This window comes from Taeniopygia guttata, chromosome 1 (assembly GCF_048771995.1).
Source record: "Taeniopygia guttata chromosome 1, bTaeGut7.mat, whole genome shotgun sequence".
Classification (NCBI taxonomy): Eukaryota; Metazoa; Chordata; class Aves; order Passeriformes; family Estrildidae; genus Taeniopygia; species Taeniopygia guttata.
This window is the reverse complement of record NC_133024.1, coordinates 36,157,587-36,182,509: the sequence shown is the minus strand read 5'-3', so window position 1 is coordinate 36,182,509 and position 24,923 is coordinate 36,157,587. Positions and strand designations below refer to the sequence as shown.

Genomic DNA, 24,923 nt, shown 5'->3' with positions numbered 1-24,923 from the left:
AATAAACATTTTTTCACCTTTTTTTGAGATGAAACAGTTAAATACAGACAAAGAACCGGTAAGCATTACAGCAATGATCTCTAAATACAATTTCAGGAAATTTATTACATAAACATTTGAATTTTCATTGAATAAGTTCATTTTGGGTTAACCCTCTCCTAGCTTCTGCCTAAAGAGAAAACAGGGCTGTTGGCAAAACTTGGGTTTTTCAAATGCCCAGCTGTTGCAATGTATTCTACAATCTTACCTCTGGCATCTTTACAACACCTACATGTTTGCCTAAAAAAGATCTTCCCTATGAATATGCTTTCCCAGCATATGTCCAAAATGGATATTTGAATTTTGTGATTATCTCAATATCTTGGCAAGTTTTGCACACAGTATATACCTCTGGTTTTACCACATTTTCTCCATCTGTATTATAATATTTATATATCTATTTATATCTATAGCTACTTATAATTTGTGTTTCCTTCTATCTTATGCTGTGTTCTAAACCAGCTCATTTCATATCTTCATTGCTGTCATTGTTGTGGCTCCACTAGAAATTCTACACACAGTGCCTCAAACAACTTCATATTTATACTGTAAAGAACAGTAAAAGAGGAGAGAAGTACATATGATAAAATAGTCTGTTGCTGTAGTCTTCTGGTAGCATGTTTTTCTCAGTCAGAACTTCAGTAAGAGGATACTATGAAAGTGGCAGTCACTGTAAAAAGCCAATTTTGAAAAGGCCATCAGGTGCAAAATTGTAAGAATGACAGAGCTTGCTCTGGGCCTCCTCCTCCTTTTTTTTTTTTTTCCTTTTCTTTCTGCATAGCTCCAGCAGCTTCAGCCTGCTTACTTATATGCTTACTTATAAGCTAGGCAGCTTATAAGTAAGAGACTGATGCTCTTTTGAATGTCACACTAAAGCCTTGCTCCCTCTATTTCCAAATTAACCAGTAAGTTTAAAAAAAAACAAAACAAAAAAAAAACCAAGACAAACAAAAAAAAACAAAAACAACAAAAAAAAGAAACCACAAAAATCATAGTTACCATAGAAACTATCTCTTAGGGACAGAACAATTTCTTAAAGAAGTCTGCAGAGGAGTACTGTGTATCATCAGAGCTGTGACACAATGGCTAAGAAAAAATGAGGGACAAGCTGTGCTCCAGAGTCTGAATTTCTCACAAGTTTCTTGCTGTGATGCAGAGTGTCTCTGTTGAAATAGGAATTGCTATGTGCACAGAACCATTGTAGTGGACACAAGTCCATCACAAAACAATAAAACAGAGTAATAAAACCTATCCCTTTGCATCTTCAAGTTGTTACACTTGATAAGAGTATGACTGAGGTGTTGCATCAGTCCCAGCTGATGGATATCACTCTTTGCATTTGTGTTTACATTTGTGAAAGAATGACAGAGTTCCTCTGGATGGAAATAATGTGTTATCTGGGCTTCTTATGGTACTGACATTTTCCAGCCTTGTGATACTATGAGGAAAATAAATCTCTTGTCATTTCAGCCCATAAATGGCTCCCTTTGGCATTAAAAAGTCTGAAAAAACCATAATTACAATTGCAAAAAAAAAAAAAAAATTAAACAGAGACAAAACCCAAGTAACAGATCCTACATGCATTCCCAATGCATGACATCTCAGGCATAAGTGCAGACACTTTTCTATTCAAAGATGCTGCCAAATGAAAAAAAAATGTCAGTGCTATTTGTTCCTGCTACTAAAAAAAAATATGTTTTCTGAACTTCATTTCAAAATCACTTTGTATTGAGAATGCCTTCTGGAACACAATCCAGAGCTGTTACCGGAGAATTCTGCTACCACCTTCTGGCTGACAGAAATTCTTAGCACTTATTTAACCAGCACACACTGAGTTCATAATGCATTTGCTGTTTTTCAGTCTGCACTCTTCACATGTTACTGCCCCATCTTCTTTAATACATAAATAGGAGTTGCACACAAAAACTCAAACTGTCATTTTGCAAACCCTTCTGTTATGTATTTTTCATAACCAAAATTAAACTTCTTGGCATAAAACTAAGTGGTTTTTTTCCATGTTTTATCCCTCTCAAAAAAGTGTTGTGATTCGATCCAATTTATTTGATTATCAATGAACAGAGAAATTCATTGTTAACACCACTATGAAAAATACTTTACACAAAGTGGTCTTGTAAATTCTTTTGTACACTTCTCCCACTGCATGTGCAATTAGTCCCACTAACATCACAGCATCCAAAACAAATGTAATCAATATGCCAGATAGCTGTTTTTGCTTGAATATACTTGCTTAAAAGCGCATAACCAGATCATAGCCTCCTTAGTTGTTATGACCTTTTCTACCATTGCCACAACTTATTCTTAAAACTTCTGTAGGTGCCAAAAAAATCAGCACTTTTTCTCTTTTGCTTTTCAGAAGGTAGCCAGACATTAGCTCCAGAAAAGCCTGAAGCTGTTAGATTCAAGTTTCAGAATCCTTATGACAAACTAACTTACACAGTGTATTTATGCATTTAAAATACCCTTATTTTGAAAACAATATCAGATGTGAGAACTGTCCAAGAAAGCACCTTGAATGAGTTTGGTAATACTGACCAAGTGAAAGTAATCATGAGGAAAGTGTAGAGGAGGAGCAAAGGAGGTCATCATAATTTACCAGAACTAAGGCCAGGTCACTTCTAACATAAGCCCTTTCTGTTGCTGAAACTGGTGCTCAGAACTTCAACCAGATTTAGTTGTGTTAGTCACATTCAAGGGAAAAGAAAAGGACAAATATCTGGAAATGGAAGCTCAAACACTCCATGAAAATATCCACCAAGTTAAAGTGAACATGTTACTATGCTGTAACTTTTCAATATCTGATCTAGAGACTCATAGAACCACTAACTTGGGTGAGTGACCCTAAACATTACCTAGTTCCAAGTCCCCTGCCATGGGAAGTGATGTTACTAGATAAAGCTGCCCAAAGCCCCATTCAATCTGGCCTTGAACATTTCCATTCGCTGAGCAATCTGTTCCAGTGCTTTACCACCCTCACAGAAAACAACTACCTAATACCTAATCTAAACCTGACCTCTTTCCCTTTAAAGCCATTATCCCTTGTCCCATCACTCCATGTCTGTGTAGTAAGTCCCTCTCCTGCTTTCTTGCTGCCCTGCTTGTGACTGGAAGTATGCTCTAAGGTCTCCCTGCAGCCTTCTCTTCTTCAGGCTGAACAACCCCAGCTCTTTCAGTCTTTCTTCAAAAAAGAGGCATTCCAACCCTCTGGCATCTTCATGGCTCTCCTCCTGTTGCTCCAGCAGGCCAACATCTTTCTTGTGCTGGGGGCACCAGAACTGAACATGGCAGGGGAGGTCTCATCAGAACAGAACAGAGGGACAGCATCTCCTCCCTTGCCCTGCTGGCCATGATGCTTTTGATGCAGCCCAGCACATGGCTGGCTTTTTGGGCTGTAAGTGCACATTGCCAGGTTGTGTTGAGCTTCTTAGCTCAACGTGCCCCAGTCCTCAGGGCTGCTCTTACTCCATTCTCTGCCCAGCCTGGACCTGTGCTTGGGATTGTGCTGATCCATGTGCAGGACCTTGCACTTGGCCTCGCTGAACTTCATAAGGTTTACGCAGGCCCATCTCTCAAGTCTGCTAAAGTCCCCTTGGATGGCAGACTTAGTTTCAGTTCTTCTCCCACCTGTATTCCTGTAATCCATCAACTTTGTGTTTGAATTGCTTTGGGTCACAGCATTAGTGCGCTGTATGTAGCTACACAAATTATCTTACTATTTTCTGTCATCTAGGGAGTTGAATTCTTTAAATTTCAACATAGCATTTATGTTTAATAATTCACAGATTGTGTAGCATTTCAATCTTGTTTCAGCTGCAGGAAGGATGAAAAAGGTCATTACAATACATGCATCGCTACAAGTCACGACAAAGCAGCACTCTGGGGAATGGCTGTACATATTGCATCAAACAGGTTTTACTCTCTGCAGTGAGGTCAAAGGCAAAGAAAAATTTAAATGGGGAAGCATCACATATTATCCCATATCCTACTGAACTCAGTAACAAAATTTTCAGTCTCTTTAGCAGCACCTGAAAGCAGACTTCTGAAAACTGCCTAAAATATTATAGTGTTTTCTAGATATTGCAGGCACCTAGGTTACTTAGAAAATTACCTTTGAAAATTCTGCCTTAAATTAATTCCAATGATCGCACAGCAAGCCTGTGCTAAAGTCTGATATCAAAGGAGGTGGTGAGCCTTAATGAAGCGTCTACTTAAATTCAGGTTGTGCTTTAGCAGCAAGCACTCTGGCGGATTATTAGAAGCAGATGCTGTTTAATCTCTCTTACCTCCTTGGGAAAACCTGGCATTTAAAAAAATCACAGAAGGATTCTCTCACAGAAGGAGAAAAGTGTTCTCTCCCAAAAAAGTCAGTTGTTCTGCTTCTCCATGAGATGTGACATTTTAAGTTGTTCTGCCCGTCAAATCTGAAATTATTCGGATGAACAGGACAGTTTCTTGCAAACTCTAAAGGCTTTTGGCTTTTAGCTTTAAAAGGATTTACATTTGTATTTTTAAGCATCTGCTAAGCTTCCTAAAGAAAGACTTTGTTTAATTCTTTCACATTTTTATATTTTCAGATCTGAAACAGAGCTACCTGCCTTGATTTTAAATGAGTCCTCAGAATCCATTTAGATTTCAAGGACCCCCTCTCTGTTCCAAGGAAGTTGAAGGAGCCCAAAATGCCCTCTGCCTCTGATTAGAAACAAAAATATTCTGGTGTGGTGCAACAGCTCTCACCGGAAGCTTGACTACTGAAAACCTTCTCCTCTCCCTCCTTCAGATTTATTGAAAGCTGGTTTAGTTTGGGGATTTTTTGCAATCCTATATTTAGCAGTTCTGCACAAACAATGTCCTGATTTGAAGACTCCAGGATGAAAGACTCCTCACTCAGCAAACTGGGAAAGAAATCAGACTTGCAAAGATTCTGCATTTTGAGAAGTGAACTGAAACATCCTGTTTCTTTACAGATTCTCAATTTACAGGGAAGCTATGCCATTTCCAATGCTTGGACATACACCTAAGTCCCATTAACTGTGGATGAGATGGAATGACTTTTAACTGGTAGAAATTCAAGGTGGGTTTTTTTTCAGGGAAATCTTTGCACAGAATCTAGCTCTGTGGGAAAAAAAAAAAAAAAAGGAAAAAGAAAAGCGGGGTGGGGGGGATATAAATCCCTCTGCTATCGAACATACATAAAATCCAGAATGTATATTCTCCTGTGTTATGTCTGTTCAAGGTAGAACTGCTTCCAAAATTTTTTAACTGTAACATTTCTGACATGAGAAAAATAGAACAGATGTATTTAAAATAAAAAGCATACACTCACAAATCTTTCACTATTTCTCAGATAAGATGTCCTATAACACCTAATACAAGATCCAATCACTAAAGGCACCATAAAAGCTTGGAATCCAACATTTTGGAAGACTTTGAAACTGAAAATAAAGGACACAACACATAAAAATTATCTATGTATTTTTCATATTTTAAATTCTAGGGAACCAAAATCCAGTGATCATCCATTAGACCATTATTCCTCATACTCTGAATCTCAAATGAAAAGTTTCTACACAAAATAGATAGGAATAAATTAAGTCTGTCATGCCCACAAGATGATTATCTAAATCTGATTTGAACAAGTTACTTCTACCTTTCTGCCTTTCCAAAACTGGATTGAAAGCCTCTCATGCCTTCCTATCCAGCACAGAAAATGCCTTTTTGAAGCTGTGCAGACGTCTGTGAGATGAGGATTACATACTGTCAATTTGCAGTATTTTGTGCCAAATACACACAATTTCAAGAGCTGATTAAAAACCATTATTTGCTTCTATAGTGTTCTGTGAAACAAAACACCTCATTCTATTTAGCATCATGTACAAAGATGACAGATACAGCTCGGTAATTTTCAGAGATCTGACTGTGTGTGTTGAAATTAACAACAGAGTTTTCAGGTGAATTTTCTTTAATGCCATACGCTGTAGAATTTTGAAATATGAAACAAATACATTCTTTTTCAATTTTTGTCTGGAAGATATAAAGGCATGTCTCCATATCAGTGAGATAGTAATTAGGTGGGAAATATACACAAGATACTTTTTGGGAACACATGGATTGTAGTTTTCTTTTCACAAGTGTTGAACCAAACTCCATTACTAACGTCATAGGAATGCTACTCTTTAATCCAGAAAATACCACACTGCTAAAATAACTTCTCTTGAATTTTTAAAAAATATTCTTTGTACAGAAATCGATGCTGCCTCTGCAGAAGCATAACTTTTTTTGCATTTTTGCAAAATGTTGGCTCCTTCTAAAACGGCTATATGCGTGCACACTATGGCTGAAATGCAACCATGGTCACAGAAATACCACTAAACTTATTTTATGGATATGAATTACATTTTATTTTCATGTGGTACTTTCACTGACAGGAAAACATGAACTTTATGTTTTAAGAACAATTCTTCATCTTATGAAGAATTAATAATGTAATGATGCGCATACACATATGCAACATTTTTGTTCATCTTCTACTTATTTTATAAGACAGCTAACAAAAAAAGAAATAATTAAATGCCTTTATATAGAAAGAGAAGCAGTCTTATGTATCCCCTCTCTTTCCAAACTCTTATTACCATTTGTGTTTATACATTAAACTACTTCTGGTAAATAGCAAGAAAATGGGGTTTTTTTCTTCTTTAAACTACAAGGGACTTCAATAGGAACTGCAGATCAGAGGGAAGCACTAAGTATTCAACAGTTCAAACAAATGTGCATCTTTATGTGAGCCACACATAAAAAAATGCCAGCAGACATCAGGCATCAACTCACAAGTTAGCAGAAGACCAGGGCTACATCAGAAGCAGTCTCCTGGTGATTCTTTTGCATCCTGAACCTCCCTTTAAGAAGCACTTTTTTTGTTCATTCTGTGCATGTGTGCCTCAGGATTTCTCATAGGCTGCACAAACACCTGGGCAATTCTATTTTAAAAGCTGTGGTGTACATGTTTAACTAGGAGGAATCAGTTTGTAATTGCGTGCAGAAACATAGGTATCTGTAGTTATGTATTTAGAACAGCATGTAGTGACAAGAGAAGGAATGGCCTCAAACTGAAAGAAAGTTTTAGACTCAGTATTAAGAAAACATTATTTAGTCTGAGGCTGGTGAGGCACTGGGACAGGGGATGCCCCATCCCTGGAGTTCCAGGCCAGGTTAGATGGGGCTTGGAGCACCGCGGTCTAGTGACGTGTCCTCGCCTATTGTGGTGGGGCTGGAACCAGACTGATCTTGCAGGTCCCTTCCACTGCAAACTATTCTATGATTTTAAATACAACCTCTATAATGCACACTGTACAGTACATATAAGTTGGCCAGCTGTCGGGAGCAGCCAAGCAAACTTTCAGACAACTAAGGGTACGTAAATCATTGGTTTTCATAACAAGCTTCTGACACTGGCATCTCTGCTTGCATGCAGATGAGACAGCCAACTCATACATACTCACGAGCATTTATTTCAAATCAAACTCACATGCAAGGAAAAGGGAAAAAAAAAAAAAAAGAAAAAAAAAAAAAAAAGAAAAAAAAAAAAAAAAGAAAAGAAAAAGCGCGAGAAATTCTGCGGAGGCCGCGGCACCGCTCCCGGCCCCAGCGCCCGGCCGTCCCGCGGCCCCGCAGCGGCGCCTGCGCGGCCGCCCGCCCGCTGCCGCCGGCCCCCGAAGCTTCGTGAAGGTTCCGGAAGGCTCCGGCCGGCTCTTTCCGCCGCGGGAGCGGCCCCGCCCCCGGGCTGCTGCCCGGCTTCCTTCCTTCCTTCCCTCTCCCTTCCGCCGCGTTTCGCCGGGCTCGGCTCTCCCGGGCGGCGCGGCAGGCAGTGCTGCGGCCATGTCGCTGCTGTGCTACAACCGGGGCTGTGGGCAGCGCTTCGACCCCGAGAACAACACGGAGGGTGAGAGCGGCGGAGGGAGCGGGGGCGGCCGGGGCTGTGCGGGCGGTGTGAGCCCGGCCCGGCCCGGCCCGGCCGGGGCTGTCCCCGGCCCGCGGGGGCTCCTGCCCCGGGACACGCGTGTGAGGCCGGGGCCGGCCCGGCGCTGTCTGCCGCTGCTATGTGTGCCAGAGGTTCTCCAGGCTCTCTGCTGAGGGCCTCTGTGAGTGTTGCATTCATCGCAGTTACCAGCGGCTTTTTGTTTTTTAGTTTAGTTAGTTGGTTGGTTTGGGTTTTGTTTTGGTTTTTTGTTTGTTTCTTTGTTTGTTTTGGTTCATGTGTGTGGACTTGCAGCAGTGATTAAATGTGTCTGGATTGCACACATGTGCCTTCTCTTCCAAGTGCCCTGAGCGCTTGCAGTACTTCTGTGTGTGCTGGGAATGCTGGTGAAGCGTATTAAAAGCTCTGTCATTTGGGGTTTCATCATTCCGCAGACCTGCAGAAGGGTGAACTGAGTTTTCAGAAGGCTTGGCCTCACCTGGTTCATAAAGTAACTCTGTTGGTTGAATTTTTAGAATGCTCTCTCTATTAATTTAATTTTTAGTGACCCCCTAGGGCTAGAAGTAGGCTAACATGTTCTAGCTTGTGCATTTTCTGAGGTTTAGAACCGTGGTAATAAGGAGTGTTTCTTTTTCTCAGCTACGTGTTTTTGCATAGAGGGGCAACATACTGAGTAGACTTCCTAATGTTTCTAACAGCAGAAGCGGGCATAGTTGTGGAATGCTTACATTTAGTGATCTCTTCCATCACCATCCCTGACACCCCTTTGCCCCAAAAGGCAAAGCCAATAAGGGTATTTATTGTTTTAAAAAAATATCCTAGTAGGACTTTTTGACCTTTACTCCTTATAAATAACACTTCTTTGTGGTTTGTGATTAAGCTACAGTAAACTAGGTCAGGTTGGCATGGCCATATGCTAGCTCTGTGGTGTTTGCGTTGGGGAAAAAAAAACTTCATGACATGAAATTTGTTTCAGTAAGTGGCTGGAACATGTAGTGGAATCACTGTGTCCTAGACTAAGCTTTTCTGAAGGTAAATGTAATTATTCACAGATGGCTACAAAGACCAAGGTTTTGCATAGGGATGACCCCTACAAATTTCTACTTTGACATCTAATGAAAGGATTGTTAAAGTGCTTTAAGTATGCAGCAGTAAGGTGATAATAGTGTGTGCACAGTAGGATCAATTTGGCTGTGAAATTGACATCAAAAAAGCTTCAAAGAAACAAAAACCTGAAAAATTGTGGTACTTGTGTCTCCAAAAATTGCCTGAGGGTTAGAGAAAATGGCTGTGAAATACTTAGGTTTTCCTGGTAAAGGAAAGATATTAACAGCAGTGGGGAGGTGTCTAGTTTTGTTTTGTTTGTTTAATGAAAATGTAGGATAGCAACCAAAGGCCGCAGCAATCTGATCTCATACAAATCCAAACTAGAATATGCTTTTATCTGCTTGTACCCTAATTTTCCAGTTTTCCCTATCTAGTGTGAGAAGAGGTCCTTTCTGTCAGGTAAGAGCTGTTGGACTCAGCATGAGCACAGAGGAGCTGGTGTTTTACTGTCCTCTAGCAGGCACAGTGGTCAGACTGCTCAGATCCTGCTGGCTCTGCTGAGGCACTGCAGAGTCCTTGTCCTGGCATCTTTTCTCCTGGAGCACACAGAGCCCTCAGGAGGTAGCAGCCAAGTGTGCTGTCATTTGCTCCATCTGGTACCTACTGCAGAGCAGGCTCCAGGGATTGAGGAAAAAGGATTGCACTTGGCCAGATGGATGACCAGGCACTTGTCTGTGTCTACCTTGAGCTGGAGCATAGCCACCCCAACACAGTTGATTCTGTGATAGTTCTGGTCTCTAAAACAGTTGCTGTTATTAACAGCATCTCTCTAGTCAAGAATGGTTGTGAAGACTTAGAAATATTCATTTAAGTTTTCTGACTCAGAAATAATTTTTGCTACAAAACAGAGTTTATTCTCATGATGCTTCTAGTGGCATACTTTCATACTTTTGGAAAAGAATAACCTCTGCTTTTATTTTTATTTGATTCAACTGTGAAGTCCTGGTCTCCTTCCAAAATAACTGCCTTTTTACTTTTTAAATTTTCCTGTGAGGTTTACCAGCATTAGCTTTTTATCCTGAAACTGAAGGAATTGATAAAGGTTTATGGCTATATTTGTAAGTCTTGCTGAAGGTCTAATGTCCCAAAATATGTGCATTTTGATTGAAGGTGGGAACTGATGTCTCAGACTGTATTAGTGCTTTAGACTAGGCACTGAATATAAAATTAAAGAAAATTATACAAAATTATGTTAATTTTAAAATCTACATATTTATAAAAAAAAAGATAAAAACAACCAAGTTTGTGTTGGATTTTTGCCTATTAAATATCTGTAGGCAGATTGCTAATAAAGTTATTTATAACTCTTTTTTTTGCTTCCTTTTATATGCATTGTTACTGTTTGTAATTTTAAATTTTAAGTGATTCTAATTTTGCTTTAAAAGTTCAAATGTAGTGGTTAGAGTCAAGTCAGTAAAATACTATCCATGCAGTAAATGGCAGTGAGAAGTTATATAATCAAAGCAGTTTTATTACATGTGCAAGAATACAAGTAAAAGAGAACAGCTGTGTAATGTTGATAAACATCTGTAAATACAAACACTTTGATTAATGGAGGCTGTGGTCCAGTGTAGTGTTTGTACAGAATGTATTAGTAATAAATAGTATTGACACATCAAAATTGTGTGTGTGTAAGACTAACCTTTGGGTTCACATCCTTAGGTGGCTTAGGATACTACAAACATTGAAAAAAGAACAAGGTAATTGTGGTTCAAATCATAAACTCATGATTTGCATCAAGAGACTTTTTAAACAGAATGCTTCTCAATAGAAAGCTCTGATCAGGTTCAAATAGATGTATTTGAAGTGTTAAATCAATATTTTCTGTTGGTCAGGTAGCCATAGGGTCACTTTCTAACTTCTGCAAAATTACCAGTCAGGCCTGGTTACTGATGAAGGCCGGGGTGATCCATAGAAAGTTTACTTTCTCCATGTGGAAGCAGTAGTTTGTCTTAGACACCTGCTTTCTAGTTTGTGTTGTATTATACATAAGAAGAAATATATGCACTCAGAGAGCATTTTTTGTGGAATCTGGATTTTTCTGAGTAATGATGTGCATTCAGGGAAGTGGGGTAGCTCATGGCATACACAAATTGCAGATGTGGATTTTTTTCTAGGTGTGTAATCATATGAATAAAGATTCTTGGTATGCTTCAATATAATAATGATTGTCTTCTAGGTTCATGCACATACCATCCTGGTGTGCCCGTTTTTCATGATGCTCTCAAAGTAAGTATGCAACTGTCCTTTTAAATATCATCATTTTGGTTTTTCATCTTTTTAATTCCCAATCTTTCAGTATTGAGAAACTGATGTTCAGCCTGTCATGAGCAGCCCCATGAAATTAGAAAAGCACAGTTACTCATTCCTGAAAAAGGAATTAAAAACTCCACTCATATGGTCTAAATGCCATGCAAGTCTAGATGACTTGTTTCCTGTTGATTAACTGACTTTAGGTCTCTCAGCAGTTTAATTAGGTCCTCTAAATAGGACTGTGGAGCCATTGAGAGGTTTCATACTCTTTAAATTAATTAACCTGCTTGGAATTCAGAGCAGCTGCTTGTGGTCTAACGTGGCCAGGGCACTAATGTGTATGTGACATTTGTCTGCTGTAAATAACAGCAGTTGATTTAATCAGCCAAATGAGGTTGAATTGGGACTGGTCACCCATGCCTCTTATGCAGCTGTCCAGGACTCTTGGCCTCCATCTTCAGTGAAGAATTAAATATACCTGTGATGGGTTTCCAGTGCTTAGGCTAACTGCACAGCCCATCCTTGGTTTTGTGCTAAACTGTTTTCCTTCTTCAGGATCTACTGGATGCATACAAAGTGCTTACAGGGAATCATCTCAGACACAACTGCTGAAACAGTAGCGGAAATCATTTTAATAATTTGTGTGTAGTTAGAAATCTGGTGTCCAAAAATGGAGCCTGGCACTATATTAATACTGATGTAGCCTAATTGACTTTTCTTAGAACACTAACCTGCTGTTTAGCTGAGCTTTGAGGGGAGCGAGTGTTGTTTTTTTTTTCTTGGTACTTAGGAATTGCTTCTACTGGAAGTGCATTTCATCCCAACAATGTGGTGTCTTTTGGCCTTGTGAAAGCTTCTACATTTGTGCTGGGCAATGTGTTCGGTGTGAGCTGTTGCTTATAATGCAGTACTGACTCTAGAACCATCCATTGTGTGCCACTGGCAAATTGGGACAAATACTCTTAGATCAAACACTGTACAGTTGCTTAGACAATGGTGAATTTTTGTGTACAAAATTATAGCTGTACTCAGAGCACAGTACAAAAATCTACATAACTACAAGGGAAAATTGTAAAGTTAGCTCAGAAACTTGGTTTTACTCCCTCTTTCTCTTACATGCTCACTGTTTATAAACAAGTACCACTTTCCCCCTTCTCCTTATCCTAATTAAAAATTTATCATAATTGCAAATGAGCAGTTTTCTTCATGTTATGAGTTTAGATAATCTAAGTGGGCAGGATGAACATTTGTCTCCTCAACTTTTGAAATAGTTAATGTTTTGAGGGTATTTTAGAACATCCTACATAAACCGATTGTGTTGCACCACTTAAGCTTTCAGAGTGTTGGTGCATTAGTCAGACTGTTGCCTCTTTGAGAGAGAACTGTTGTTCTTTGAGTTCTAAGGTAGATTATTCACAGTAGCAAGGCAATTTGCTCTAAAATTGAATTTCTGGTTTATATAATAAAAAGTGCTCTTAATTGATGTAGTTGGATAGCTGTGCAATGCATATATCCAGCTCTGTTGGTGGGAAATAAGCAATTGAAAGATTTGAGTGGTGCTCAAGAAATGAAAAAAAAAATCCCTATGATTTTTGGAAGAGGGCCTGTGCATTGAGCCACAGGTGAGCTTGGTCTCAGGTGTAGTATTTGTTTTGCTTATGTGTTATTTTATGAAATGAAGTACCATTTCTGTTTTCTGTTGTACAGAGTTGGCACCTAACTTGTCATGGAAGTATTGCCTCAAATTTCTGAACTTTCTGATTAAGGCAGCGTCAGCAAACTAGAAGAGTTCTCTGGTTTTTAAAATTGCAGATGACGATATTGTCCACTGTAGGGAAGAAAACTGCTAATCTTGATGTGCCCTATCTTTTAAAGAAATATAACAAATATTGTGCTTTTTTTAATCTGTTGTCAAGTTTGGTAGTCATGCCTATGTTGTTTCTCTTCCAAAATGTTTATAGGGTTGGTCATGTTGTAAGAGGAGAACAACAGACTTTTCTGACTTCTTAAGCATTGTGGTATGTACTCATGAATATTTATGATTTCTATTCTTGTCAAGTGACTGTGATTAATATTAAATGGTGTATGTGCTTACATGTTTTAAATTTGCCTACTTCTCTTAAAACTGTCTTAATTGTTATATACTCTATTTTTCTTCATATAATGCTCAAGGCTTCATGTAATGAAGTCAAGTCTCATTTTCAAGCTTTAATTGTTAAAATTATCAAAATAGATTTTGACAGAACTTGCTAATAAAGAAGGATGGTCAACATGTATTGCTGCTTTGCTTGACTACAGAAAGTATGCATTTTTATTTTAACTTATGTCCAAAATGAGAATATTTTCCTCTTTAGGCATAGGTTTTTCCTTTGCATCCAGTGTTTATAGTGGAATAAAGGAAAAGATGGAGCTGAAGAAATGAGTCAAGAAGACTTGTTGCAGTTTTTGTTAATTTTTAATGCATATAAACTACACTGCATTTATATATAAATAAAAACATATGCTTTCCATAATAGGGCTGTACAAAGGGTCTCCATAACAGTGAGAAACCTCCTGAGCCTGTTAAACCAAAAGTCAAAACTACCTCTGAACGAAAGGAGCTAGCTGAACTGAAACCCAAATTTCAAGAACACATAATTCAAGCACCAAAACCGTTGGAAACAATTAAGAGACCAAGGTACGGTATATGAAACTTAAGGTTTTCCAGATTTGTAGTCAGTTGGCCAAGTTAAAGCTTGCTTGGTTTTTCAGTGTTGTACGTTTCATGTAGTGTAGAAATTCTGAAATTAAGACCTTAGAAGACCTTGGTTTTGGTAGAAGTGATGATGTTATCTTAAGCTTCAAAATGGGAGAGAATAATCTGGTTATGACAAAGAAGTACTCGATATTTCAGCACTTAAATCCACAAGAAGCAAAAATTGAAGTCTGTAACTTCATAGCTTAAAATGGCAAATGGCACTAAAAGCTGTGTTAAGTGTTTTAAATAGTAATAAAATTAATTTTGGGGTGCTTGTATTTAGATTCCTTAGAATCTCTGATTTATTTTTATTTTTGTAGAATGTTTAGGATTTCCAGTTGAAAGCCAAGACTGCCTTCCAAGTTTCTAGTCTGCTTTTTCATAAACAGTACAGATTGGCATTTACAAATGTAATTTGTTTGTTGAAGTGAGGTTTGAAAGGAAGAGCCTTGTAGGAAGATTAAAAGTTACTGATTTGTCTTCTATAAATTCTTTCTTATTGAGTTGACACTAATACATGGGTTTTTTTAGCCCAGATGAGCCAATGACAAATTTGCAGCTGAAAGTGTCAGCTTCCTTGAAACAAGCTCTTGATAAACTGAAACTGTCATCAGAAAATGAAGGGAGAAAAGGTAAGGAGACAGGGAGATTAAGTAGGTATGTGATGCTAAGTGTCGCACAAATAAATGAAATGCAGATCTTGTCATTTCTGAAGTGATAGTTTCCTATAATTATGTTCTTTTTCTTAATAATCTGGGAAATACCTTCCAGTCCAGGAATGATGATTGCAGTCCAAATGTGGATAACATGGGGACTTGCTTGTCAGGAGCAGTTCATTGTCCGTAGCATTATTTGAACTGTGTCTTTTCTAAGATTTCATGGGTAGAATGGGCATAATGGGAACATCCATTTCTGAATGTGACTGACATTAATAAACTTTACTCCCTATTGTTGCAGAGATAGTATCATATAAAGCCTTCATAAATTGGTGAAATTCCTCAGAACACTAGCTGGTCCTCCCTTGTCTGTTTTTCTTTTATTCTTCCCACATTTTATTTGGAATTTGCTTCCAGAACTACACTGCTCCTTAAGAAACTTTATTATTTCAACCTACGCTTGTGGCTATTTTATGCTCTTTTTTTCTTGTGCCAAACTAATTTAGCTCTTCTTTCTGTATGGTATCCAAGTTATTTCCTTGTATGTATTTATAGACAACAGTTGAAGCCTTTTACATTCTTAGTTTTATAAAACTGAACAAGATGAATGATTATTCACTTCCCCTGTGATTGTAATGATCCTCTCATCTTTGTTATTTGCCTCACTTAAAATGTGTAAAGATAGACAGTATAGAATTTGATGCATAGGTAATACAGCTTTTCAAATGTTTCTCTGTACCTCTCTGGCAGATTTCACTGTCAGGCAGAAAATAGAAGCTTGAAGAGGAAGGTTTTTCTAATCTCCTCAGCTCAGTTTGCTCCTTAATAAAAGCTAAGTGTTCAGTCGATTATACAATTCATTTGCTATTTTCTATAATAATCTGTTTACAGAGGAAGATGGTGATGAAATCAAGATTGGGACAGCATGTAAAAATTCAGGCTGTTCAAAAGTAAGTGGTTCAGTTGTACTCTAAATGCAGCTGCTCAGCTATAAAGTGAGCATTTTGGTTTTTTGTGTGCTAGAAGTTAATTTGGAAAAGGCACAAAGTCCATTAGGGTTAACAAATGCACATTTGATAACATGCTTTATTATGGACAAATGTGAGTTGTTCACAGAAAGTTGAAGATTATTTTTTTCCTAAACCTGTCATGAATTTCTGATTAAGCTTGTCAAATCCATGGTACTGAGGTTTTTCAACTTAGCATATTAAATAAAATATAATATTGATGAGAGGTGGCTTACTTGATAACAATTATGTTGCTCTTGATAATGTGTATAGATCAGAAGCATCTACAGATCTTAGCAGTTAATGCTTCCTGCAAGAAGAATTAAAATGTCAGTGTTTAACACTTCTAGCACCAAAATTAGTCATTATATTACATAGTCATTTAAAGTAAAAGTTACACTGACAGGCTTGTTTTGTGCAAAATGGGACGGTAACATTTAAATAGCTGTTTTATCTGGCAGATTTTGCATTATCTACCAAAGCTCTGGTGGGAGGAGAACTTTTGGCAGTCTTTGTGTTGGGAAGAACTGATCTGATATTCTGTGGCTAATTTGTATATTGTTTATTTTACTTTCTGTAGAGAATCCATGTGTTTTAGAAATGACAAATTTAATTTATTTTCAAGTTCTTGTTTTCTCTGAATGCTCAGAGTATTTTAAAGACAGAAATCTGAGGATCTGCAGTGACCTTTGTGAGCATAGATGATGTCACCATTGATGTGTGCCATTGAACTAATATAAAGACAGCTACTCAGCAGTGCCAGAACTTTCTGTGAAGGAAGGTTGAACAGTTACCGGGGAAAGTTAGGACAAGCCATTAGATCTAGATTACTTACCCAGAAGCTTTGTCATACTTTGGTCATTATTTCTGGCTTTTGTCATGTTATGTTTTATTTTTTTCTTTGCTCCAAATCCTGTAACAGTAATTCACTTTAAATGCTTTGTCCCACCAGACATACGAAGGACCACACAGCACAGAGGAAGTATGTATATACCATTCTGGTGTACCTATATTCCATGAAGGGTTAGTATTCAGCTAACTTCCATTTTTGTACCTGTGTTCTGTGAAGGGTTAGTATTCAGTTAACTTCAGGTTTTTTTATCTAGTCTGTTGTGTCTTCCTGCTTTCTTGTGTGTTCCTGCTAGATGTAGCCTTGATTTAGTCTCTATTCCCTCTTCTGCCAAAAAATGGCAATGCTTGAAGGGGGTATACGGAAGTAACAGTAATATTGCATAAAGGAAATATTTTAAATGTTCACAGTAAATAGTGTCCTAAATATTGTTTGTTAATTACTTTGCAAACTTTCAGGATGAAGTATTGGAGCTGTTGCAAAAGAAAAACTTCTGACTTCAATACATTTTTAGCTCAAGAAGGCTGCACAAGAGGAACACATGTGTGGACTAAAAAGGATGCAGTAAGTAACGTTAAGATTGCGTTCTGTAACTGGCCATTCTGAATTTGGAATACTGAAATGTAGTTTGTAGCTTGATTGAGTTATTACTGTAGCTGAGCCATTGCAGATCACTACTTCTGACATAATGTGGAGGATACATAATGTGCACAGCAGGAAAACTGAGAAATGGAGGGTGAAGTAGTCTGTGGTACAGGTATACCTGTATATTTAAGAATATTATAGAATATAATAATGGACCAAAACACTTGAAAAACATTATTTGGTCACATGATGGATACAGGTGAACACAAAGTTCTAGTTATGAATGTATTGTCTGTTGCCGAGACAAAAAGGGTTTGACACTACAAACATCAGGAATGTTTAACAGAAGAAAATAAATATGTATTATAAAAAGTGTCGTTTCATTACCTCATTCCAAAGCAATTGCTTCACAAATCCTTTACTTCCTTTAAATCTTACAATTGCTGGTTGCTTTGAATATTTATGTTTTTGTTCAAGAATTATTTGCAAGTGCAGAAAGTAGGGATTAAAAAAAGCTGAAGACATGAGTCCAAAGCAGAAGAGTGTAGAAGAAGAGAGTAGAGAATTTCCCCCATTTAAAGAAACCATGTGTATATTAACTTTATGTGTATTGAGATAATGGACTTCTGTCCAGCAAGGGCTTTTTTTACTTGAGCTTTTTGTTTTTATTTTGAGGGTTTTTTCACAGTTTACTCTATCTGCATCAGAGAACAGAGGGTAATACCTTTTTTTTGCAGGACTATGAAGCATTTTTGGAGTCATGGCATTCTTTCTTTTTGTTCAGTTCCTTTTTATAACCTGCTGGCTAACTGTAGTCTTGGAAAGGAAGTTTATCCACCAAGTAACACTTTTTTGTGTAGTTTGAGAGGGAGATACTGAAATACTTAGTAAAAAGAATTGCAAATGGAGTCTTGCAGTCTTCCATAAAGATGAAATATAGTCCTTTATTAGCTATGCTAATTGGCTATTAAAAAAAGTCCTGGGCGTTTATGCTGTTAATCTTGTAAAAAAATATGCAAATGTAATTCTAAGTCTTTTTTTTCATGTACCTTTTTCCATAGGGTACAAAAGTAGTTCCGTGCAGGCATGATTGGCACCAGACTGGAGGAGAAGTGACTGTTTCTGTATATGCTAAAAACTCTGTCCCTGATCAGAGCTACGTAGAAGCCAATAGCACAATGGTGAGCTCTACCTTAAAATCAGCAACTTCAACTTAGGAAAATCTGCTCAGCTTTATTTACAAGGCAGAGATAGCATAAGACTCTTTTTTGAGTAATAGCTTTTTCTTGGCATTTGTGTTTGTTCAAGTATGTATAGCTTTTATCTCCCTTCTGTTTGGACATCTGCACTTTAATGTGTGGGGGTTTTAAAAGCCGCAGTAAAGTGTGCCAAAAAAAAATCTTTAATTTGACTTCCATAATTAAAACCCAAACATGATGGGTTTGCATCACCATATGTATAAATAATTGTAGAGTCATCATTTAGTTATATTTGACTTAATGTAATTTGATACCATTCTTCATTGTATGCTGTTTCACAGCTACTAATAATAAACAGGTATCAAAATGCCTCTGTGATTTCTTTATCTAAAATGATAAGCTGCCAGTGCAGATACTCACTTCTATTTGAAGTGAGGGCCAATTTTATCACTTTGGTCATTGTGGGAGCCAAATTCTAAAATGGTATATTCTGTTTAAACGTGCTTGAGGTGTCAGGTGTTTTATTAACATGATAAACTTGTCTTATTTTCTGTTGTTTTTCTGTTAAGGTAAATATCCATATTGTATTTGAAGGAGAAAAAGAGTTTCATCGTAGCGTGAAGTTATGGGGAGTAAGTATAAAAATATTTTTTCTATTAAAAAATAAAATACCAACCAAAAAACCCCAGAAGGAAATTGAAACATAAGCCATTAACTTCCTCTCTTTCAAAATGATTTGGTTTTCCTCACTACTTTGTTTTTTGGAAGAATTTTTGTGTGACATTGAGTAATTACATTTAAATCTGAATATAATGACCCAGGAGTGTGACTTAATGGGCACTGCTTTGTACAGAAGGTGGCCTTCCAAGGTCCTTTCTGATCCCAACACCATGGTAGTGGCATTGTAGAAAACCCTTGGTTATGTACGTTAGCCAGTGTATGTTAGATATGCATAGGCATATATTTATGCCATAAATATTCTGTAGCTTGGGAATGGGAAACAATCTTGTTTTCAAGATATTAGAGGGATCTTCACCTAAACATCTACTGAAACTTAGTGATGAGGTACTCCCTAACTTAATTCCCTAGTGTCTATCAGTCTGTTAAATTGAAGTGTGAAATACCTTTACTGTTTCAGGTGATTGATGTAAAGAGGAGTTACGTGAACATGACTGCTACGAAGATTGAGCTCACTATGAGAAAAGCAGAGCCCCTGCTATGGGCGAGTCTGGAGTTACCAGTATCCAACACACAACCGAAAAAGGAGAGTTCGGATCAGTAGCAATTCCAAGAGACAAGTTATTTCCCATGATGAAGTGGTGACTTGCTACTGTAATCAAATATTTAACTTTTATATGGGTTTCTTTTTTTTTAATGCTAGTTCATCTGTTCCCGTCTAGAAAGAAATTTGACGCACAGTAAATGGGGGCGTATACTTGAAAGGGTAACAGTTATTTCTGCTCTTGCTCCCCTGGGTATGTTTATGCTAGATGTAATGTCTCCATGGGAATTTAGAGTAAAACAGCTATTGCCCTTTGCTTGCAACCTTCCCTGCCATGCACTGACTATCCCAGTAGATGTGCTCTCTGTTCACAGTGTCTTTGTTTTTCAGCCATTCTGTTTACACTAGATGCATTTGGCAGCCTGTGTTAAATTCAGCACTGTTATGAAGCATACAGTAATGCAGATACAAAAATCTGAGATTGAACTGATTAGCATGTAATTCTACATCTAGAGTAAAATGTTACATTAACAGAAAATAGGAAGTTGTACACTTGTAGACTTCCATGTTCTGAAGCAAAGGGTTTTTTCAATTACCCGTTGGCTATGGAGGAATGAAATGAACGGTGTTATTCCAAGGATTTCAGTACTTGTTGACTCCTGCTGTCTTTCATATATCAAAGCAGATCAGGTTAAAATTTTTAAAAAGGTGGCAAGAAGGGATTTTTTTTTTTACTTGTTTACATTTGCTATTTGAATAGTTAATTATAAAAGCAAATATAAAAGTGAAATGGCTGTATAACAGCATTTCAGCTGTGAAGAGTATGCTAACAGGAAACTTGTAAAATTACCAAAGTGCTGTACATATTTGGCAGCCTTTAGAATGTATAGTCTGTCCTATTTTACAACATCGAAGATATCAAGACTCAAAGTAGATGGATATGTGTAGTAGGAGAAGCCAGGACACACTGTAGGTGTCTTGGTAAAACAATTTCCACTTAGATGTGTGTATCTCTTGACTCTGAGAATGGTCATCTAAGAACTGTAGTTATATACAGGACAAATCTTAGGAGAAACAACATGCTTTGAAATATCTGTCTCAAATTGTAATTGTACCTTTGAATCAAATACTTTAAAAGAATACTGTACCTTCTGAGCAGACTGTAATTAGAAATCAAGATCTTAGTTTTATTTTCAGTTTATCAGTAAAGGTGTGTAGTTGAAAACAGGATAGCTGTAAAAATTGGATTTTTTTTTATTTCACGCAGCAACACACACAGTAACATTACTTTCTATTTCTGGTTGGTATAGTTCCTTAATTTTGGCTTGCAGCTGAAATAAAAATGTTTTCCTACTAAAGTAATAAAAAATGCACACCATTATTTATTGTGCCTAATCCTGTATATGTAAACAAGAGGTCTTCTGGACTGTTAAAATGCGTGGATGCTCATCTACCAGCCTTGACAGACCTGGAATAGTTTCAGGAGAAACACATGGTGTAGTAAAGGCATTCTGAAGTGAAATACAGATTTCTGAGAATCTTGCTGTTTTCCAATAGGTATGATTTGACTCAGACTTCTGTCTCTAACAGTACTTGAAGTCCTACTTCATGCTTAAAGTAGTAGGAAATACATTACCAAAGAAACCATCCCTGAACACCAAGAAGGTAACACTGGTGATACAAATACATATATATATATATATATGTATACATATATAAAATTGTTTTGGTGCTTCTCTATCTTAATTTCAAGATAATTTTTCCTCAATTACTTAGTTTGAGCATATTTATATGCTCCCTTGGGCCCTTTTAAAAAAATTCAGCTCTAAGTTCTGCCATATAGATTCTGTTAACCTCTAATAATGCCCTTTTTTTCCTCTTTTTTTAAACCTAAAAATGTCAGGTACTGCAAAGTGATAGGGTACAAGCTTATTAAATATGTGCCCTCCAGGTGGTCCTCTAAAAGTGGAACAGATGTTCCTTGATGTGTTCTGAACCAACAAGTGGAGTACTTATTAGTGTGATACTGAGAACATCAGTGGATGAAAAATTCTAGATAGCTATAGCTACTAGCATGCCATCTGTGTTTGTGTGTGCAGAACTCTGAACTTGGACAGCAAAATTAGTAGTGCTTAAACGCCAGGATAAAGTTCTTGTTTAACAAGCAAGTTCAAATGTGTCTATCCATATGGATATATAAATACCCTAATTATGTTAAAAAAATGTGGAAAACATATTTTCTCTTAATTTGCATCCTCATGTGCAGTAGGTCTACATAATGTAAAACCTATTTTAAAGAACTACATGGAAAATGGAATTCCTTGGGAAAACAGAATTTCTGTTTTTAAATTAGTCATATTCTATGTTAGTGTTCTAAACCCTAAATGGTGAGAAATGTGGATGAATAGGCCATCTGCTGTGAATGCTGTAGGCTTTGGGGTCTTGTAACTACTTGTTACACTTTTTCAAACTATGTTCTACTGGTAGCTTAGTCACCTTGGCCATAAGTGGGAGAAAGCTCCTGTAAACACAATCTCCAATTTTGCTTCTGCTTTTTATTCATTCCTCCTGCTCTTCTCCTGTTGTTCATACTTTTAGCACAAAACTAAAGATACTTCAGGTGTTCTGTAATGACTCCCCCCATCAGTGGCAATACAACCACTTTTAAAACGTACCTGTTTAAAAAAGCAAGCAAACAAATCAAAGAACCCATGAACACCCCACTAGCTTTAGTCAGGCAAGAAAGTATAGATTGCACAATAACAGCATAGTTTCTGTGCCCTGGAATGCTTTTCAAAATAAAAGTGTAAACCTTCAGATGGCCTAGACTGCCATAAACTGTCTGTTTAACTGCAGCAATTCTTAGCAGTTTCCTATAACCACATGTCTGCATCTATCCTGAAGCTGCAGGAGCTGTATCACTTAGTGAATTTGCATATTTTGAGCAGTTGCTCACAACAGGCTTCAGCACACCAAGGGTTGTTCCTGGTGTTTCACGCAGTGACATCTTGACATGCATAGTGGTAGCAGACACTTTGATAGAATATTGGCTTAGCTGTAACTTTATTAGCAAGTGTGGAGAGACGGTAAGGCCAACTGTAGTGTACTAAACCAATCAAGATACTTTCCCAAAAGCAAGATTTGTCAAGTAAGCAAAGTGATATTTGATCACGGGTATTCTCCTGTCTAATAATATGATACTAAATTGCAAACCAGTATGAACAGGCATACTCGGTGTCAAATTCATCCTTTCTTCATGTTCTCAGATGTTGTGCTGTATTTATCAAATTAAATTGATACAGTCTAACTATATTTTTATAAATAAGTGTTTAAGAGCTGTAGTGTGTTTCAGTATGAGTTTATGTGTTGCACTGTTGGGAAGTTCCCAGAGAGGGGAAGGTCTAAGAGAGGAGAAGTTCTAAGAGGGGAAGATCCAAGAGAGGGGAAGGTCTAAGAGGGCGTCTGGCCCATCAGAGACCCCTTATCAGGGGGTTTCAAGGTGGGCTGGAACAAGACTTGGGCCAATGGGGTCACATACACTTGATGTTTCAGGGGAGGGTTACAGATGTGGAATGAACCATACATTTTGGGGGTTGAGATGGAACAGTCCGTTTGACTTTTGGACCTATCTGTAGGTAAGGGTGTAAGGGTATTGTCCAGCCAGTAGAGGGGATTGTTTTCATCCTGGCTGTACTATTGTAAATCTTTTGCCAGGCAATTATATTTATCCATCCTTCCCAACATCACACCTGTAGGCAAGCGTGTTACATGGGTCAGAACTGACTGTCCAGGTGCATATACAAATTCACCTTCATGATCCCTTTATAATATGAACAATTGCATGGGTATACAAGTTTATAACAGAAATCATAATCTTTTCCTCCATATGTAAGCCCATCTTCCCATCTTACATATTTCGTACCAAACATTACATCCCAGGTAAAAAGTGATAGGATGAAAGGAAATGGTGTTGAGTTGCACCAGGGGAGGTTTGGATTGTTAGGAAAAACAGTTTTCATGGAAGGTGTTATCAGGCATTAGAACAAGCTGCCTAGGGAAGCAGTGTACTCACCATGCTTGAAGGTGTTGAAAAAAACATGGGTATGGCACTTAAGGATATGGTTTAATGGTGAACATGGTGGTGCTACCTTGGTAGTTAATGATCCTAGAGGTTTTTCCAATCTTAACAATTCTATGATTTTGTATCCGTAACAACATTTCTTGGAAGAATTGGAATTTATGTGAAATGTTAATACACTGCTAAGCACAGGGCTGATCAGCTACTCTGACTCTTAGGTGCTGATAGAACTTGACAAAAAAATCTTCCATTGGATGGTATTCTGGATTGTGTACATTATCAAGTCACCATTTCAGTAGTTTAGGAATCAGTTTTACTAGGAATTTCGCCTTGGAAAAAAAAATATACCTATTCTACATAATGATGCATTTTTGGCTTGCATTCTTTAAACATGGCATGAGTATTGATTAAATACTATATCTGTTAATGATAATGGTATTTCCCAATTTGCTACTAAATTTTTTTTTAGTTTTGTTCAGGAAGGAGATCTATTTAAAATAATGAATGTGTCTGGAACACTGTTTAAGGGTGGTAATAATTTTTCCATTATAAGAGTTTTGAATTACAGCTGAAGAGGAGATGTCTTTTCGCATGGCTGTTTGATTCTGCACATACACAAGACTTACACGCATAAATTAATCTCTTGTCTTCATGCTCTATTTTTTTTCTAAATGTATCCAATAAAATTCTTATTACATGCTGGTTGCATTTGGGGTTTGTGTTTGAGTCCTTTTGTTATGGGTGAGAACTTCCTGTTGGTTTGCAGCATAGTTATTGAAGTAGAATGTAAGTGGGCATTTTCCACATGTGAGTCTGTTTAGGAGGGAAACTGCATCGCCAAGGGGTTTTTCCCCACCTTTGCTTGTTGCTTTTTAAAGCTACAGGCCAGTCAGGATTTGAGTTTTGCAGAAATCTGAATCTGGTTACTGAGATGGGGGCCTGTCTCATTCACAGAAGTAGTTCAGTCCAAGAATTCTGAGCTGTCACAAACTTAAAGAAAGTGGAATAATTCCAGCTACAGTGGCTGTTTCTAAAGTTGCTGAAGGTACTGTTGATTTGATTTTTTTTCTGGTTTCTTAGAAAAAGAAGATACTTTCCAAAACCTCTGGCATTCATTCAGTGCAGAAAAGGATTCACCTCTTGAAGCATGATCTCTTCTATGGTAATAAATACTTAGACTTGTCCCGAAGTTTGGGTAGA

General features: G+C 37.6%; 1 protein-coding gene across 1 annotated transcript; it reads left to right on the top strand.

The window, feature by feature from the left end:
- The first annotated feature begins 7,739 nt into the window (after nt 1-7,739).
- CHORDC1 (cysteine and histidine rich domain containing 1) lies at nt 7,740-24,431 on the top strand. The gene is made up of 11 exons (XM_002186511.7): nt 7,740-7,993; nt 11,316-11,365; nt 13,351-13,407; nt 13,906-14,066; nt 14,658-14,758; nt 15,674-15,732; nt 16,742-16,812; nt 17,098-17,203; nt 18,286-18,405; nt 18,993-19,055; nt 19,562-24,431. Exons 1-11 carry the CDS (start codon nt 7,930-7,932, stop codon nt 19,703-19,705), a joined length of 996 nt encoding a protein of 331 aa, XP_002186547.1. The 5' UTR covers nt 7,740-7,929; the 3' UTR covers nt 19,706-24,431.
- Nucleotides 24,432-24,923: the final 492 nt, after the last annotated feature.